Raw genomic sequence first — 17885 nt, 5'->3', positions numbered from 1 at the left:
GCGGGACCCCCGCCTGCCCCCCGCCGTGCAGTCACCTGTTTCGCTCCGCACAGCGCCGTCGCCGCCCCTGTGGCTGTCGCCGCCAGCTCCTAGCTCCGCCATGGTGCTCCGATGACGCGCCAGGAGAGCCGCTCCGCCCTCTTCCTCGGCCTCGCTCCCGCCGGCCCCCCGCCTCCGGGGCCCGCGGCCCAGACAGGTGAGCGCCGTCTGGGGAGGGCGGAGGGTGGAGAGCGGAGGGAGGAGGGACCGGGAGCCGGCGCGCGACGAGCGGCTTGGGTCAGGCGCGCGGGCGCGCCCCCTGGCGGACAGGTGCGGCGTGGCAGCCGCTCCGACGGGCACTACTGGGTGTCCGCAGAGAGAGCGGCGGCCGGAGCCAGGCACCTGGCCCGGAGCTTCTGCCTGCCGCTGAGACCGCTGCCGGCTCCTCGAGGTCTGGAGGGGGTCGACGACACTCAGTGGCGCATGCGACTGGGACGGTCTGAGGACCAGCCCAGGCGAGGCGAGGGCAGCTGGACGCTCTGTTCCCCTCTGAAGTCTGAAGCTCAGTTTTGACTTCGCCCGGGGCTTTAGCTCATGGTGACAACTACAAGAATATAATGCCACGTGGAAAGCCGAAGTACACGGGCCAGATTCCACGCCGGTTCCGGTTTCTATCTGCTTTTTACGACGCCACTATCTTTTCACCAGACCTTTGTATCTGATGAGCCCCAGGGCACACAACTTAGGGATACTTGTGCCCAGTGATGTGGCTTCTTATTCTTCATTTCCGAGTGATAACTACCGCGTGACTTCTGGCTTGCTCAGGAAGACCAGGGAAAAAAGCAATAGGCAACAACATTTTTTTTTTTAAAGAAACAGATTATTAGCCGAGGAGAAACCAATTTCTGCGCTATGAGGCAAATAAAGGATAAGTAACCAAATGCTGGGTGGGGGCGGGGGAGTAGCTTGCATAAATGGAAACATAAGGAACAAAATTGAGCAGCGACCAGTTCTGCCTGGCTGCACAGAAATGCACTCCCACAGTACAGTCTCTGTTGGTCGAACATAACCAGCAAGTTCCCAGCAATTTAAATCCCTTTCAAGGACTTCAGCAGAATCCATTGGAGGCCCAAGAGAGTCTGGGAACAGTGTTGGAGTTCTTACTAGAATGACAGTTCTCACCATCCTTGGGTAAAAACCCACCATTCAGCTCAGAAGTAGCCTGTTTTTATTTGGTTTACTGGTTCCCCGGGTAGGTGGGGGTTTTGCTTACATAAGGGACACTGATGCCATGGTCTGGCATAGTGATCCATTACTATGGATTTTTCCCTTAGTGCCATTTCTTTATTTCTACTGATCATTTAGCTATGTGATCTTCCTAAATCATGTTCACACAACTCTTACCAGATGTCTAATCAACAAAAATAAAGTACCAGGTGGGTGGAGGCAGTGGTAGACCTCAGCTTGGATCTTAGCAAAGATATTTTTTACTACACGAAGTCATCAGAGTTTGAGACACTTTCCTGTGAACATCAGAAAGATACTTATTTGAATCTAAAGAGTTGAACTCTGGAAGACCATTGGTTTACTACCTACTCAAGTAAGCCAGTGAATTCTTTCTTTGTTATACCTCCTATCCCCTCCCTCCCCACTGAAGCAAGACTTATTGGTGTGTGTGTGTGTGTGTGTGTGGTTTTGTTTATTTGGGATATGTGCTTATCTCTTTGTGCATTCTTTTGTTAATTTATGTTTCGGTCTGTCAGTTACACAAAAATTAGTGCTATAAGAAACACACCCAAATCTTACACTTAGGCCCTGAATACGCTATGTGTTTCAAACTTAGTGCGGTGTCTGTAACAGGGTGGTCTGCTGCATGAAAATGCAGTAAGGGATGACATCTGTTAAATGTCACACACCACCACGTTGTACTTTGTGCTGTACTTTACTTAGAATAGAGAAGCCATCTGTCTTGAGTCTCGACACTCATCTCAGAATCTCTTGGAATAATCAAGGTTCCCCTTTCCAGGGGAGGAGCCAGACCTCCTAATGCCATCCATCCCCCCTCCTTTCTCCTTGGAAACCTTCTTCCTCCCTCCCTTCTCCCTACTCCTAAAATGCGACTCTCTTCAGGGGCTTGAACCCAACAAGTACATTTAGGGCTCTTTGATTCTGGACATTTCTTTCCTTGACATCCCACCCTCGCAAATCTATTGTCCTACATTCTGTTCACCAAAGATAATAAATTTGTGGACTCTGGTGCCACTGTCTTATTATCATTGTTCAACCTGCTTTGTAAGCCTTTCTTGCCTGTCTATAAAACCTTTCCAGGTCACAAAATCAAATTTACCTATTATTTTTTAACCCATCATTCCCCTATACTTTCTGCTGCACTAGATCCCCTGATTGTCTTCCTGTTTGGCTTACACCACTGGCTGGTTTTTCTCATTCCTCTGTGACCAGTCCTTTTGCCTCTGTTGCGGATTGAAATTCCTCATTCCTCCCAAACCATTCACAAACCTTCCTTTTCCCAACATTTTAGGCCATAACCTTTCTATCTCTCATAGCCCTCATTTACTATGATCTCCATCAAGGTGACTCTTACATCCAGAATATATACCCTTAACCTCAGTTCTGACTTCCAGCAATACATTCTCAATGGTCTCTGCACATTTCTGTCATAATGCTCTGCCATTGATTCATCGCCTCAAATAAGCTCCCCTTCAAACTTACCTGTTTTTGAATTCTTCTCTTTTTTTAAATTTTTTTTTTTCAACGTTTATTTATTTTTGGGACAGAGAGAGACAGAGCATGAACGGGGGAGGGGCAAAGAGAGAGGGAGACACAGAATCGGAAACAGGCTCCAGGCTCTGAGCCATCAGCCCAGAGCCTGACGCGGGGCTCGAACTCCCGGACCGCGAGATCGTGACCTGGCTGAAGTCGGACGCTTAACCGACTGCGCCACCCAGGCGCCCCTAATTCTTCTCTTACTGACATAGCTTCAATCTATTCTTTCCTCTCCCTTGTCATCACTGCCCAAATCATAGTTCCCAAATCTTGTGAATGTATGGTTTTAATTCCACACTCTCAATTCCTACTGCTCTGCTACTAGACCTTCATTCACATCTAAAACAATCTCTGAAATGCTCTGTCCAATTTCTGTTCTAATTACCCCAACACACCTTCACTGGGTTCATCTTCCAGGAGAGGGGCAGAGACAGAAAGAGAGAGGGAGACACAGAATGCGGAGCAGGCTCCAGGCTCCGAGCTCTCAGCACAGAGCCCAACATGGGGCTCGAACTCATGGACCATGAGATCATGACCTGAGCCAAAGTCGGATGGATGCTTAACCTAGTGAGCCACCCAGACGCCCCTCCCATTTCTATGTAATTAAATACCGACTCCACTTCCTTTCCTTTCCTGATATCATCCCCATCATCACCCTGAGCTCTCCCCTTCCACTTTATATTTCTAGAACTCATATTTCCAGCCAAGTATAAATTAAGAGGAGTTAAAATTTCGGTATGCTCTAACGTAATATAAAAGTTGTTCGCTTTCTCCGGAACATCTTGCAAATCCCTGCTTCCAGCCTTTGTTCCTGGAACTTTCTACCCCGATTGACTTCCCTGGTCCTGACTTACTGAATTCCTTCTTTCCAACGCCCAGGTTGAGGTGTCCCTCTTCAGTAAAGCCCGTTCCACCTGCCCTGGCTCCTGGTCAGCTTGTCCTCTGAAGGTCTCCAGGTTTTTGTGGGCTTGCATTCATCTACCCTTTAACATGGACTAAGTGCGATTTGTTATTGCAAATTTGTCTCTTCGATCTGATATGAATTACTTGGTGGCAAGGACTTTGTCTTCTGTTTCTCTATAGGGTGTTTCTAATGTCTGAAGCCACCAATTATTTTATTTGTTTACAAAGTACAGATGTCCTTGATGACATAATGCATACTGCATGCGTTCTGAAGTTGATAGGCATCATGTAGATCTCTCCTCCTGCTGCTGCTACATTACCTCACACATAGTAGGCATTCCAGTGGTTTAAATAATTCCTCCTCGCCAGACTGTTTTATGGAATGGCTTAGGAATGAATGAAACAAAATGTGCAATGACAGAACTTGGAGCAAGAGATCAAAATATGGTCCAAAAGAAACATGGCATCTACTTTTCCCAACAAATTCTGGTTTTATTTCTTGTATGAGACTACCACCACCCATGCATAACTGTTCAGTTACAAACCATCGTTCCAGGCACAGCTCTGGGTCTCACTTCTCTGGAAAGCTTTTCTTGGCCCCGCCCACCCCCACCCCTTGGCAGTCAGATGTAACTATAGTACTTACTATGTGTGCTGGTTGTTTGGTTTTACGTGTTCTGTTGTTCCACCTCTGACAGTGAACTTCACAGGGCAAGAACTGTGTCTTGTTCATGCACCCCAGTATGTAGTACCCAATAAGTATTTAATAAATACTTTTGGTTGAATGATAAGACATAACAGCAGCAGGCAGCGTCTGATTGCTTACTCTCTGCTGGGCATTACACTAAGCATCTTACCTGCACTATTTAAATCTTACAACAACCCTATGAGAAAGGTACATTATTTTCCCTATTTCAAATGAGGAAGATGAGTCTCGGAGAGTTAATTTGCCCAAGGTCAAAGGTAAGTGATGATTGTGCTCCAGGCCTACGTGTCTAGCCTCCTGCTACGTTACATGAACAATGAATAGTAACCATCTTACTACCATCTCTGTGGAAAGAGGCTCTCCCATTTCTCTCTCCAGGTGTCTCTTGGAGTAAGGAGGTGGGATTTGGTAGTGTTAAATCATTTTGCAGAACTTTTTTAAAGGATCTGCGGGCCTTACGCAGATCAATAAAAACAGTCTGTCTGTGGTGGTGGCATCGGTGTTTTTAAAAAAGCATCCCAGTCATTTTATTGTGAAGCTGGGTTGAGAATCACTGGCCCAGATTGATGCCAAATGCCTTTCAAGTGAAACCTTTAATGAAACTTGGGCCATAGTAGAACTGCCTTCTTTTGTGACCGAGGCCCAAAATTCTGACGAAAACCTAATGATGTTGGCCTAGGGATGTCTTATGAACCATGTAGGGATAGAGGAACACTTGCCCACAAAAATAGGGTGGGAGGAAGATACCAAGGAAAGACCATATCGATAAAGAATTGGTTGAAGATGAGTAGCTTGATGCTATCTATATACAATCTTTTTTTAAATGTTTATTTATTTTGAGAAAGAGAGAGAGGGAGAGAAGGAATCCCACGGGGCACAATCTCACAAACCACAAGGTGAGATCATGACCTGAGCCAAAACCAAGAGTCGGATGGTTTAACCAACTGAGCCACCCGGGCACTCCTTGATCCAATATGCAACCTAAAAGAAGCACCGAAGCATTAGAATTGGGGATATGGACTGTGGCTTAATTAAGAATTACACTGTGTCTCAGGATGAGTGAAATGACCTATCATTTAATTTATATCTCCCCTCCTTTGAAATTTCCCCACAGGATACAAGAGGCAACTATCTGTCCTTGGGATTGGGCTGTAAAAGAAGATGCAGCTATGCTGTTACAAGTATCAAATGAGAAAATAACGGTGAGAACTTTCTGTGCAGTCTAATGCAATATAAGATATATTGGACCTTGATTTTCACATAGAAATAAAGATGACTCTTGTTTTATCAAAGACCGTTATATACGTATGGGTCAAGTCATGATACGTGAAGCTCTATGTTATTTCTATCTTGCATAATAAACAGGTAGGTTCCTCTGTATCTAAGAGGTGTGTTTATCTCATCCATCTATCTAGGAGTTTCAGACTTCACCCTGTTAATATGGGCAGGCTGAGAAAATGGAATATTCACCTTAAAATAGAAACAGTTCCCTGAAATATGAGAACTAAAACTAAGGAGACAGAAAATGCAGGGTGTTCTCCACTGGGATGCTATCTGCAGACCCTCTGAGGTATACAATAGTCATTCAAGAGAACCTGGAGCCTTGAGAAAAACACAGGGACCTTCTTTTATATAAATTCTTTTTGTCTTCCTCCTCTCTCTTACCACCCTGTGGCCCTGAGAGACAACTTGCATATCAATTTTGTTCTTTGATTACCTGAACAGAAGACAGATTCTATTTAATATTAGAGCAGGAGAAACAACCAGAAATTTGACACAGCAGTTTGTCAAAACAAAATAAGAATTCCTTAGAATTTATCAAACAGTATGTGAAGAGTCTTTTTTATTTACTAGAGTAAATATGACACAATGGATAGCTTTAGAACAAGCTAACATTACTATGGTTCAGGCATGTGCAACTGGTACAGTTCAGTAGTACATAAACGACTCGAATGTACTAGGGGCCAGAAACTTAAATTACAAAATATAGTCGATATTACAATTAATACAGATATAGGTAAGTAAAAACCATTGCTTTCAGATTCTGCACACTTAAAAAAAAACACATAAACTTTATACAATAATTGAAATTATGCATTTCTACTCAGAGTATCTTACAAACACACATAAGCCTACAAAGTCATGGTCACATTTTGGTTTTGTTCCAGTGATGCACAATCCCATGAAATGTTCTGTTTCGTGTGAAATAAACATTGGGCTGAGGTGCAACAGGTGCCGAGTTAAAAATATCTCCATAAAAATGTTTAGACTAAAATAGTCCTCAGCATCCTAATGTGTAGGATTATTTTTGGAGAGTCCTTACAAAGAGTCCTTATGAATTCTAGAAATAGAAGCAGTTCAGTGTATTTTGTCTTTTTTTTCTTTTTTAACACGAGTAAACAAATACTGGATTTAAAGTGCAGCTTCTTTCTCCTCTCCCTCCCCCAAGAAGATCCATTCTGTATTGCTGGAGTCTCCACGGAAGGTTGGAAACAAACCGAGCGACGGTCAAGTCTGTTTGTCTCGAAAGTCAGTGATGGCCTTCCACAGCGTGCAGAGTATTCCTCCCCTGGTTAGAGACACAAGGACATGATGAAGACGACACCCTATTTGGAAGACTGCCCTTGATACAGAATAGTGATTCTTAGCCTCTAGCTGTTCTGATCAGAACATGAAGGTCCAAAGTCTTACCAGTCATCGTGCATTCTTTTTGTGCCTATTTTCTGGTCAGCCCTACGTGCCTTTCCTTTCCGCCTCCACAAACTAGCAGGTCCTAAAGCATCATTTTATTTTTAAAATTTTTTTAATGTTTATTTTTGAGAGAGAGAGAGAGCGAGAGCTGGGGAGGGGCAGAGAGAGAGAGACACAGAATCGGAAGCAGGCTCCAGTCTCCAAGCTGTCAGCACAGAGCCCCCTGTAGGGCTTGAACCTACGAGCCGTGAGATCATGACCTGAGCTAAAGTGGGACACTGAACCGACTGAGCCACCCAGGCGCCCCATCCCAAAGCATCATTTTAGATTTCTAGCAGTCCTGGAATGCGTCTTTACGCATATGCTTGGCCTGACAGAAAAAACTATCCCAAGAAACCCTATCAGGTTATACAGGGCATGTGGATGGCAAATCAGCACCTATCCTAATATTTCTAATCCGTATGGCACAATCACAAACTAAATTAGAGCATTTGTTAAAAGCAGCTTTAAAAGAACCTCATGGTCTCAGTCTGCTGTATTATCAATAAATTCTTTTAGTTGATTTGCATTTACTAATATAGAAATACTGGTTATAAGAGTGCCCAGTAAGAGCCTGGTCCAATAGACACAGTTTACACAGAGCAGGTGAGAACCGGAGAGTGGAGCTCAAGTTCCCTCAGCTGGTTAGAGCTGGCGAGGGGCCCAGCAGGGACAGGAGCCCAGACTTCCCTGCCCAGGGCACCTTCTCCATTATGAAAAAAGAATAGAGAAGTGGTACCTTAGTCTCAGGCATTTTAAATCATCACGTGTAACATAGTAGAGAACATCCTCTAGTGAATAATCCTCAGCCAGAAACTGTGGAGAAGGTAGAATATGCACAAATGTCAGATGTTTTGCACACCTTTAATAAATAGTAAACTCTATCCATAATATAGACATGGGCAATCATTTAAAAGTAAACCTAAAAGGGAATCTACTAAAAAACATAATCTTCTGGAATTATTAGGGAAAAGTACTGCCCCCACCCCGTTATAAAATAATTACAAAGAAATACATCAGTATGACTTCCGAGTGCGTAAAGATTAAATGCAACACAATTTTGGAATGGCCTTTTAATGAGTAGATAAAACTCATTTGTAATTACATCTGCTGCTTATAAGAGAAGGTTTGTATTTTAGAGGTTTGTTGCTGTGTTTATTTTTCTCAAGTGGATAAAAAGTGTTCCTGGAAAGGTATTGTTTATACTTAATTTCTGAACTTATTTTTCACAGCTAATAAAAGGTATTTTCTAATAATTACTAATATTACTCTAATATAATCAGAGTCCTGAATTTAAACTGAAGCTTTAATTTTTAATTTAAAAAGGTGGGCAATGATTTAGTGGATCATCAGTTACTATTCCTTAATTGTGATTTGAGTTTTAGCTCCAGGAATAAATATTTTGGACAACTTGAATGGACGCATGATTCCCCAGAAGCAAGAGAGTTATTTAAATTTATTTAGCAGTAGCTTGTTCAATGCAGATTTCTAAGGAAACTCTAAATTTTATCTGGTAAATCAATAAATTATCAAGTAAAGAGAAAAGATATCTTTATTCTTAGTTATTTAAAAAAATTAAATAGAAAGCTAAAGTTTTAATGTAATATTGTATTGGGGCCGTTTCTATAAAAAATATAACTTCTTATTGTGTGTATGCACATATACGTGTATGTCTGTGTGTATGTGTATATACATGTATGTAATCTTAAAATGTAAGTGCTATTCATGCTGATTACCAAAGTCTGTAAGGAGCAGATGGGAATTAGGTTATTATAGATATAATATGGTTTAGAGGGAAAGTGTTTGTTCCTGACACAGGTTGACTGCCTAGATTTATTTTATTAAGCATCAATATAGAGCTACTGCCCGGCAGAGTCTAACAATGTTGCAAGAGAATTAAAAAGTTAAACAAAAGAGAGAATTAGAAACTTGAAGATTTTAGTTTTGTCTTGATTTTTCCATTCGTCCTTATTTTCAATTCAAAAATATAAAAACCCTTAGGGGTCCTAGACCACAGAGCTTTTGCCCGCCTCCCTGTCTTTGCACATACTGTGTGCCTACCCCCGAAAGATTTTCCCTTCTCACCTGTCCCTCCCCCAATATACATACAGACAGCCTGGTTTCTTCCTACATACTCCTTTAGACTTGAGCTCATTCGTCACCTCCTAAGAGAACATTTCTCAACCTCTCCCTCTCTCTGTCTCCTAACTCCTGATAACCTTTCCTGCATAGAGTCTACCAGGGTATCCTTACGCTTTATCTGTGGAATTATTTGGTTTCCATCTGCGGATGCTAGCCTGTAAGCCGCAGGAGGGCAGGCCTGGGCCTGAGTTGCTCACCAGGGTTCATGCCCCATGCCTCGCACACGGTAGGCATTCAACATTATGAAGCAAAAGAAAAGCTTGTCCCACAGGCAGTTTTCTTTACCCGACTTATAGTGTCTTCATCAGCTCCCTTTTCTCTCAGCCATTCAGCAAGTTCAGACTCTTCAGCATTTGTGCCCAGAGAATCCCGGTGACACACAGGCACTCCAGGAATATCTAGGACAGAATTAGCGAGGGAGGGACATTCTTAGCTGCTCTTAACAGAGGTCATCTGAGACCCTCCCACCACTCAAGAGACATTTATTAATACTTTAAAAGATTTTGCTCAGAGTATAATAGAATTGAGATTGGCAGGATACGTGGTAATATAAACAAATTCTTAAAGACTACTAATAAATGGAGAGGCAGAAGCAATAATGTAATGATACCCCACCTCATACTTTCATATCAAGTTTATTTTCTTAGAATAAACTCATTGCACCAAAATTGTACTGTGTGTTTTTCATGCAACAAACATGAGCATAGTTAGTAGAGAACCACATAATTACATAATGGTCTCTTTTTTCACTATTTGCAACAATATGGAAAAAAAAAGCATAGAATATATAAGATACAAATGCAAAAATGACAAAAATAGTATTATTTTTATTCTAGTAATCTCATTGCAAAAATTTTAAAAAGAAATAAAGACCAAAGAAGCAGAGAGCCCTATTTACCTCAAATAATCTCAGGAAAACATGACCACGAATCATTATTTGAAATTAAGGCATATCAAAATTACAGTTTGCTACAATTAAGAATTGGACATTTTTAAAAAGCAATTTCTGCTTGTAGCTGTGGTACAAGTGACAGGTGCCAATTAAGCCATGAAATAAAACTGCCCATTGGCTTTCTCAGCTTTTTGTGGCCACCTGGTATAACGGGGTGACTTTAACATTTTCTGTTATTCACCTATTGGTTGGGACTTAAGCTTCAGGTGTTTAATTTCATGGTCTTTTTCTTCAATAGCTTGATGAAGGAGTGCTTGTAATTCTTTCTCTTTCTGAACCAATTCTTCCAGTAATCTGAAAAATAAAATTATATATATATATTTTTAATTTGTTAACATTTATTTATTTTTGAGAGGGAGAGAGAGCATGCGCAGGGGAGAAGTGAAGCAGGCTCCAGGCTCTGAGTGTCAGCACAGAGCTGGACGCGGGGCTCAAACTCGTGAACCGTGAGATCATGACCTGAGCTGAAGTCAGACACGTAACCGACTGAGCCACCCAGGCACCCCATGAAAGAGAAAATTCTATCAGTTGACAGGATAATAAAGCTGGAGTAGCCAGAGTGACCTTCTAGATCTAGATATGGGCTTTTCAAGCTATAAGGAACACAGACCCTGGGATTTTATTGAAATGCAGATCCTGTTCCAGTAGTTCTTGGGGTAGGTCTGAGATTCTGCATTTTTTTTTAGGCTTATTTATTTTTTTAGTAATCTCTACACTCAGCGTAGGGCTCAAACTCATGACCTGGAGATTAAGAGTTGCATGCTCTTGACTGAGCCAGTCAGGTGCCCTCAGATTCTGCATTTCTTTTTTTTTTTTTTAATTTTTTTTTTAACGTTTATTTATTTTTGAGACAGAGAGAGACAAAGCATGAATGGGGGAGGGTCAGAGAGAGGGAGACACAGAATCTGAAACAGGCTCCAGGCTCTGAGCTGTCAGCACAGAGCCCGACGCGGGGCTCGAACTCACAGACCGCGAGATCGTGACCTGAGCCGAAGTCGGCCGCTTAACTGACTGAGCCACCCAGGCACCCCCAGATTCTGCATTTCTAATGAGGTCCCAGGTGACACTCCTGTTGCTTGGCCACAGATCACCCCTCCCCCACCCTCATGTTAAAGTAGCAAAGCTCTAGAAGACTTGCACTTCCAGTCAAGAATTCAAAATCTCCACCCTGACTGCCAAAATCTTCAGAGATGTTTTATTGTTTCCTTTTATGACCATAAATGGCAAACAAATAGATATATAAAGTAAAATAAAATATATATAATATTAACAGACCTATATTTTACATGTATGACATCAAAAAAAAGATGATGGACGATATAATAATCAATGCAAAGCAGAAGGACAGTCATTTTTTTTTAACAGGGAAAATGTGAGAACTAAACTATAGATGAGATCACCTATAGTACCCGGCATATAACAACTACTCAGTAAATGTTAACGGTTGTTGCTAGGATTGTTGTAGGCATTCCTGTCCTTACTCTGCCTCCCAAGGAGGCTGGTGATGGGTAAAGGGATAGCTGTGTTCCTGGTACATTCAGTTCTTAGTTGACACCCGATGATACATTCTCCAAAGAAACAAAGAGAAACATATTACTGATGCCATAGTTTTGCCCATGAAATGTTCACTGTGCAGTGGAGAGCTACGTGGACACCTGCTCACCATTTCTAACACCGTTCTCTGAAAAAAAATTCCAAGTTAGGAAGGGAGATGCTCTGATTTTTTAGGAAACTACCTTTGGGTAACTAGGATTCAGAATTCCAGAAAGTTAAGGTACATAGTTATTCATAAGATCATCAGGATAAATTGTCGTGTACCCTACAGCTCTTGGCAGACTATTTGTTTTGTTTTCTGGGTAAGGAGAGACTGAAGTCAGGACCAGATGCCGGTCCAAAAGTTTGTTTCTGCTTCAGCTGACATGCTCTGAAGGCAACACAGGCCCAACTGAAAGTCAGCCCCAAGCTTGAATCCTGGCTCAGCCACACCTTTCCTGTGTGAACTTTGACAAATTACTGAGCGCCTCTCGGCTTCAGTTTTCTCATCTGTGAAACGGAAAAGTAAAACTTCCCTTAAGAGTTACTGTGAACGTTAAATGAGACAGCAGTAGCTAACAGGCCAAGGGCAGTGCCTGGCTGGCAGAGAGGGCGATTCTGTTTCCTCCTGCAGCCTCAGGCCCTGGGAAAAGAGCCCTCCCAGGGCTCACGAGGGGTTCCTTCTCCTTTCCCACAGGACACAGATGTGAGGCCCTTGGGAGAAGGGATCAGGGTAGCATTAGGCAGCAGAAGTGGGACAAAAAGGAAAACTCTTGACAGGCAGCCAGAGAAGGTGGTTTGAGGAAGACTGGCTGTTTAAAGACAACTGCGGAGGGGCGCCTGGGTGGCTCAGTTGGGGAAGCGTCTGACTTCAGGTCATGATCTTGCGGTTCATGAGTTCGAGTCCTGCATCAGGCTCTGTACTGACAACACCCACCATGGAGCCTGCTTCACATTCTGTCTCCCTCTCTGTCTGCCCCTCCCCCACTAGCGCGCACGCACTTTCTCTCTCTCAAAAATACATAAACATTAAAAAATTAAAAAAAAAAGACAACTGCGGAGTAAGCTGCACACAATTAGGTGGACTGAGTAGTAGGAAGCGAAATCGAGAGGAAAGCAGAGGCTCAAGGGAGAGTTTTATCTACGCCAGCAAGAGGCAAATTCGAAGAAATGGATAGCAAGCTCAGCACGAATTTTTAAGTGGGCAATTTGTTGGTTTTGTCTTCCTTGCTAATTTACATGTATGGAATAGTGATGAATATTCCGTTGTTTTTGTTTTTTGTTTTTTGTTTTTTTTTAAGAACACAGTGACTTTTTCTAGAATTTAACCTATGTGTGTCTGGACTAGACATTTTATTTTTACCTTTAAAAGCCAGAACCTAACATTGGAAGAAGGGCACTGACAGGCCACTTCATTTGTCCCAAATCCAGCTCTCCAAAATTATTTAAGAACATATCCAACCTAGGCCATCAGTTTTATTTTTCCTTTGCCTACAAGTTAACAGGGAAGTTCTGCAAAATTAAGGCAATTGCCTGCCCCTCTGTTCTAGAAAAGCTTGGTAAAGCCATCTGCCCTGAGGTTGATTTTTTAACTCAGATGGGTGGGGGTGGGTAATTCTGGAATCGTGTCCTAGATAAACAGTCAGCTCTGGCTGAGTTAAATTTTAGCTAACTCTGCATTATCGTCCTGCATTACTGTCCCAATAATTGGCATCAAGTGAATTATTTCCAGAACATTTTATGTAAACATATAGGGAAATATAAGTAAAATATGCATTCTAAAGCCATCCTGTTATTTTCTCCATTTGGTATTATTATCGGTGATCTAATAATCAAGAGCTGGATAAACCTGATTTACTTTGATCAGTGATTGTCCTAAATATAAGCTTAAGATTTCTTTTTTTTAATATGAAATTTATTGTCAAATTGGTTTCCATACAACACCCAGTGCTCCTCCCAACAGGTGCCCTCCTCAAAGCCCATCACCCATTTTCCCCTCTCCCCCACCCCCCATCAACCCTTAGTTTATTCTCAGTTTTAAGAGTCTCTTATGGTTTGCCTCCCTCCCTAACTTCTTTTTTCCCCCTTCCCCTCCCCCATGGTCTTCTGTTAAGCTTCTCAGGATCTACATAAGAGTGAAAACATATGGTATCTGTCTTTCTCTGTAGGACTTATTTCACTTAGCATAACACTCTCCAGTTCCACCCACATTACTACAAAAGGCCATACTTCATTCTTTCTCATTGCCAAGTAGTATTCCATTGTGTATATAAACCACACCTTCTTTATCCACTCATCAGTTGATGGACATTTAGGCTCTTTCCATAATTTGGCTATTGTTGAAAGTGCTGCTATGAACATTGGGGTACAAGTGCCCCTATGCATCAGCACTCCTGTATCCCTTGGGTAAATTCCCAGCAGTGCTATTGCTGGGTCATAGGGTAGATAAGCTTAAGATTTCTAACGTGAGGGCCACAACCTTTCCTAAACACTAAATCTAACATTTCCTAAATCTAACATTTCCTCTAAGTTTATTTGGCAACAGATGGACCTCTATAGACCAAGTGATCTTCAACTAAAAACTACAGACGTGATCAATCTCTCGTTTCCACTGCTTAGTACTAGAACAGCTGCCCTTTTTTTTCATGCATGAGGTGATATTACTAGAAACAGAAAAAGGAGGCTCATAATCCTACAGATTTCACAGATGTAAGTGTAAATACGTAGAGAACTGTGTGGGCTGTTGTGAAAAGGCAACCATGCTCCTAATGCAATGAAGAAACAGGGCAAATTGTAGCCTTTTCAGCAGAGATGGGAACACGTGGCAGGCAGGCCCTCAGCCAGCTGCTCCCCTCAGAAAAGCAGCCCTGAGGGGCCGTGGATGGCATGGTGCAAATATGGCGGACAGAGGACATGGACAGGGTGTAAGCCAGGAGAACTCTCGTCGTCTAAGGAGAGAAGGAAAAGGCTGCATTCAGGACAGGCAGGTTCTATTGACATAAGCCAGGGTATATAGACAGAAGGTTTTAGGGCCAGAGAAGCAAATACACCAGCTTACTGGTAAATAATGTAGCTTTATTGCATGTATAATTCTGACCATGGGTGGAGGAGGAGTTGGGGATGGTCCAGAACAGTAAGGAGCGAACATTCCTCCTCCAGAGATCAGAGAGGGGTATTAACAACAGCTCATTCAGGATCGGACCACAGAGGATAAACTAAAAAGAAACATGACTAAAGTTAACACCTACTCTAATGGACGCAGTGTCGTGATTGGGGTGCTGTCTGACAAGAGGAGGAAATGAAGGACACTAAGGATTTTGAAGGAAGTCTCAGAGGAGAAAAGATTCAAATTCTTCCACTAAAGTAGTAATGATGCCCAGTAAGAGCTGGGTTTCAGAGGACAAGATTAAGATCTGGAAGTCAGGGAGAAAATTTCCCTTTTTTCAGAAAGATTTTGCTCTATGCAAACCATAGATGATACATATGGATTTACTTAGTCATGCAACCAAAATTTCCGTTTCTGAGTATAGGATGAGCTTTATTCGTACTAAGCTTGGTATTCAAGCTTAACTTTAAAAACTTAAAACTCAAAACTAGAAATAAAATATGTTTATCTCCCTGGTGAACAACTAAGATTTTCAACTAAATATTTGAACTTCTATTGATTCACGCCCCCCCCCCCCCAAAAAAGGTTTTTACTCTAAACTGTAAACCCAGAGTCAGAAAGTCAGTTGCCCACATTGTCAACTGTAGCCAGCACCAGGAAGCTATAAATCATAGACTCAGCCCCTGAACTGTGCCAACATCTGTGAAGAACAGGAAATATTTACTCTTCACTTAATCACCTTAACACGTGGATTCTATATTACCAAATTCTCAAAGAAAAATTAAAGTCCAGATATGACACAGCATATTCCAAATGAAACAGAATCCTAAATGCAATCAACTGCTCATTCTTTCAAGGTTCTGAAATGCAAAGCTTTAGCACCATTAAATGTATCTTTTCAAAAGCAGACATCTTCCTCTCCTAAAAGAACTGGATATTCCAAATCACAGGCTTTCAAGAACATGAACTTTCTGTCTTTAAGCTGTCTCTTGGATGATACATGCTGCTCTGATTCTGTGTCCAAGATAGTCTCTGAAGTTACAACTATTGTGAAAATCTCAGTGTACTTGGAGATAAATCAGTAATCAAAGGAATGGTGCTGAATAAGGCTTGAATTGGTAGAATAAGCAGAAAATGATTTTGATTAAGGAGACAATGACAAACCACTCTTGTTTGATCAAGAAAGGTATCAAGCCAAGTTTACGTGAATGGGACAAAGGAATCCTATTTTGTATTCTCTGTGGACCAAACTGTAAAGAAAACCTAAATGCACTTACATAAGAGTAAGGGAAAAGAAAGCCACTCACGTGAAAATAGGACTTACCTATTAGTTTCTATTTTCATCCTTCCAAGCTGCACATTGAGTGATCGGTGAGCATTTTGGGAGTCATGGGATACAGTAGAACTGAGCGTGCTCACCCCTGAGGTAGCCACGGCATCTTCAATGACAGCATGAGGTCTTTGGACGGTTTGGTTTGAAGGCTGTTCCTCACGCTCATCTTCCGCATCCAAGTCTTCTTGATCCGCGGTATCACTCTCAGATGCGAGGCTGAAATGTGGCCTCAGTTCTGTGAGGCGTAATATCAACAACAGTGTTAATAAAATATGACTAATTCATTTCCTAAGACATGAATGTCCTCTCCCCTGCTATCAATATGGATTCCAAAATGCTTTTCCAAAAGTAGGGATGGATTTTTGTGCGTTAATTTATGCTTTCTTTCCCAGCGAATCGGCAAAATTCACATGATGTATTAACTCAGAATGATCTAATTCACACAGAAGAAAAATGATCACACTGCACATAAGATATGTGGGAAAATGCTAAAATCGGAAAGGCAATTATGTAAAAACCTGTTAACATAAACATTTGTTTATGCAAGTGAAATTCATTTTTTAGATTATGTAATATCTGGCAACTATTAACTACGACATTCATAATCTAAGTGAAATCAGGGTAGCAGGATCTTGACTCCACATGCTGTGATGGCACATGGAGCTTTTATTGGATCACAAAACCCACCAAGAATCTGATGAAAGCCATGGAGAGTCTCTGCAGAAGAAAAGCACATTCATACAACATTTTGCCTAGATATCCTGAGTCCATTTGCCACGGGCTACAGAGAGTCCATGAGCCACAGGTCAAGAGCCCCTGTGTGGGGAGATGGCTCCAAGGGGAGGAACAGAAGATCCCTTCCCACCACCAATGCAGCCACCAGCGCAAGGCGACCAAAGGCTGACTGGGTAACAAATCCTCCAGGTAACTTTTCTTTCCTTACTTTACTGGACCTGTGGAAGGTATTTTCCTCTAAATCTCTGGCTGCTGTGTCTTTTCTTCAGATCTTTTTCTATCTACCGTCTGGAACCTAGAACCTGGAACCTGGAATTCCACCCTTCACTTTTTTTATATTTCTTACTCTCCATAGCTGACCTCATTCAAATCTATTAGAGTTAAGTATTTGTAACGTGTGGATAACAAACTATATTTCCAGCCCCGATCCTGTTACATCCGATACCTCCTACATATTCTTGCTGGGAAGCCAGCACTGCAGATTCAACAGTCTAAAAAAACACCTCATCTCTTGCCCATAACAAAAATCAGAGTGCCCTTCCTCAGGGGCCAGGCTTATGTAGCTCTGACTTCCTTTATCTCTCTGTTTATGTATTTATTTTTTAAATTTTCACTGTAGTTAAAAAAAAAAATAATGCCTGGCCTAAAATTTACCATTTTCACCATTTCTAAGTACACAGTTCAATATTGTTAAGTATATTTGTATTGTTGCTCAACCCCTATTGAGAACTGGTTTTAAAGTTGCAAACTTTTTATAAGTTTCATCTTGCAAAACTGAAACTCTATACCTATGAAACACCAACTCCCCATTTCCCCTCCCCCATTGTCTTTGGCAACCGCCATTCTGCTTTCTGTTTCCATGAGTTGGACTACTCTAGGTGCCTCATGCAAGTAGAATCATTCAGTAATTGTCTTTTTGAGACTGGCTTATTACTTCACTTAGCATAATGTCCTTAGGATTCATCCATGTTGCAACACGCGT

General features: G+C 41.9%; 1 protein-coding gene across 3 annotated transcripts in view; it reads right to left on the bottom strand.

Moving 5' to 3' along the window:
- Positions 1-6186: 6186 nt before the first annotated feature.
- MAP3K5 (mitogen-activated protein kinase kinase kinase 5) overlaps positions 6187-17885 on the bottom strand; it is a 207798-nt gene continuing 196099 nt past the window's right edge. For all 3 annotated transcript variants that reach the window (XM_047102683.1, XM_047102684.1, XM_047102685.1), the window contains 5 exons: positions 16160-16403; positions 10378-10490; positions 9530-9642; positions 7842-7918; positions 6187-6941 (listed from right to left, as the gene is read on the bottom strand). In XM_047102683.1, coding sequence (XP_046958639.1) covers positions 6881-6941; positions 7842-7918; positions 9530-9642; positions 10378-10490; positions 16160-16403 — 608 coding nt within the window. In that variant the 3' untranslated portion in view covers positions 6187-6880. The remainder of the gene's footprint in view (positions 6942-7841; positions 7919-9529; positions 9643-10377; positions 10491-16159; positions 16404-17885) is intronic.

This window comes from Lynx rufus, unplaced genomic scaffold (assembly GCF_022079265.1).
Source record: "Lynx rufus isolate CCGP_SWC_20201006 ecotype Redwood Valley unplaced genomic scaffold, mLynRuf1.p SCAF_6, whole genome shotgun sequence".
NCBI classification, from domain to species: domain Eukaryota; kingdom Metazoa; phylum Chordata; class Mammalia; order Carnivora; family Felidae; genus Lynx; species Lynx rufus.
The sequence above is the reverse complement of the archived record's forward strand: the minus strand, read 5'-3'. Positions and strand labels throughout refer to the sequence as shown.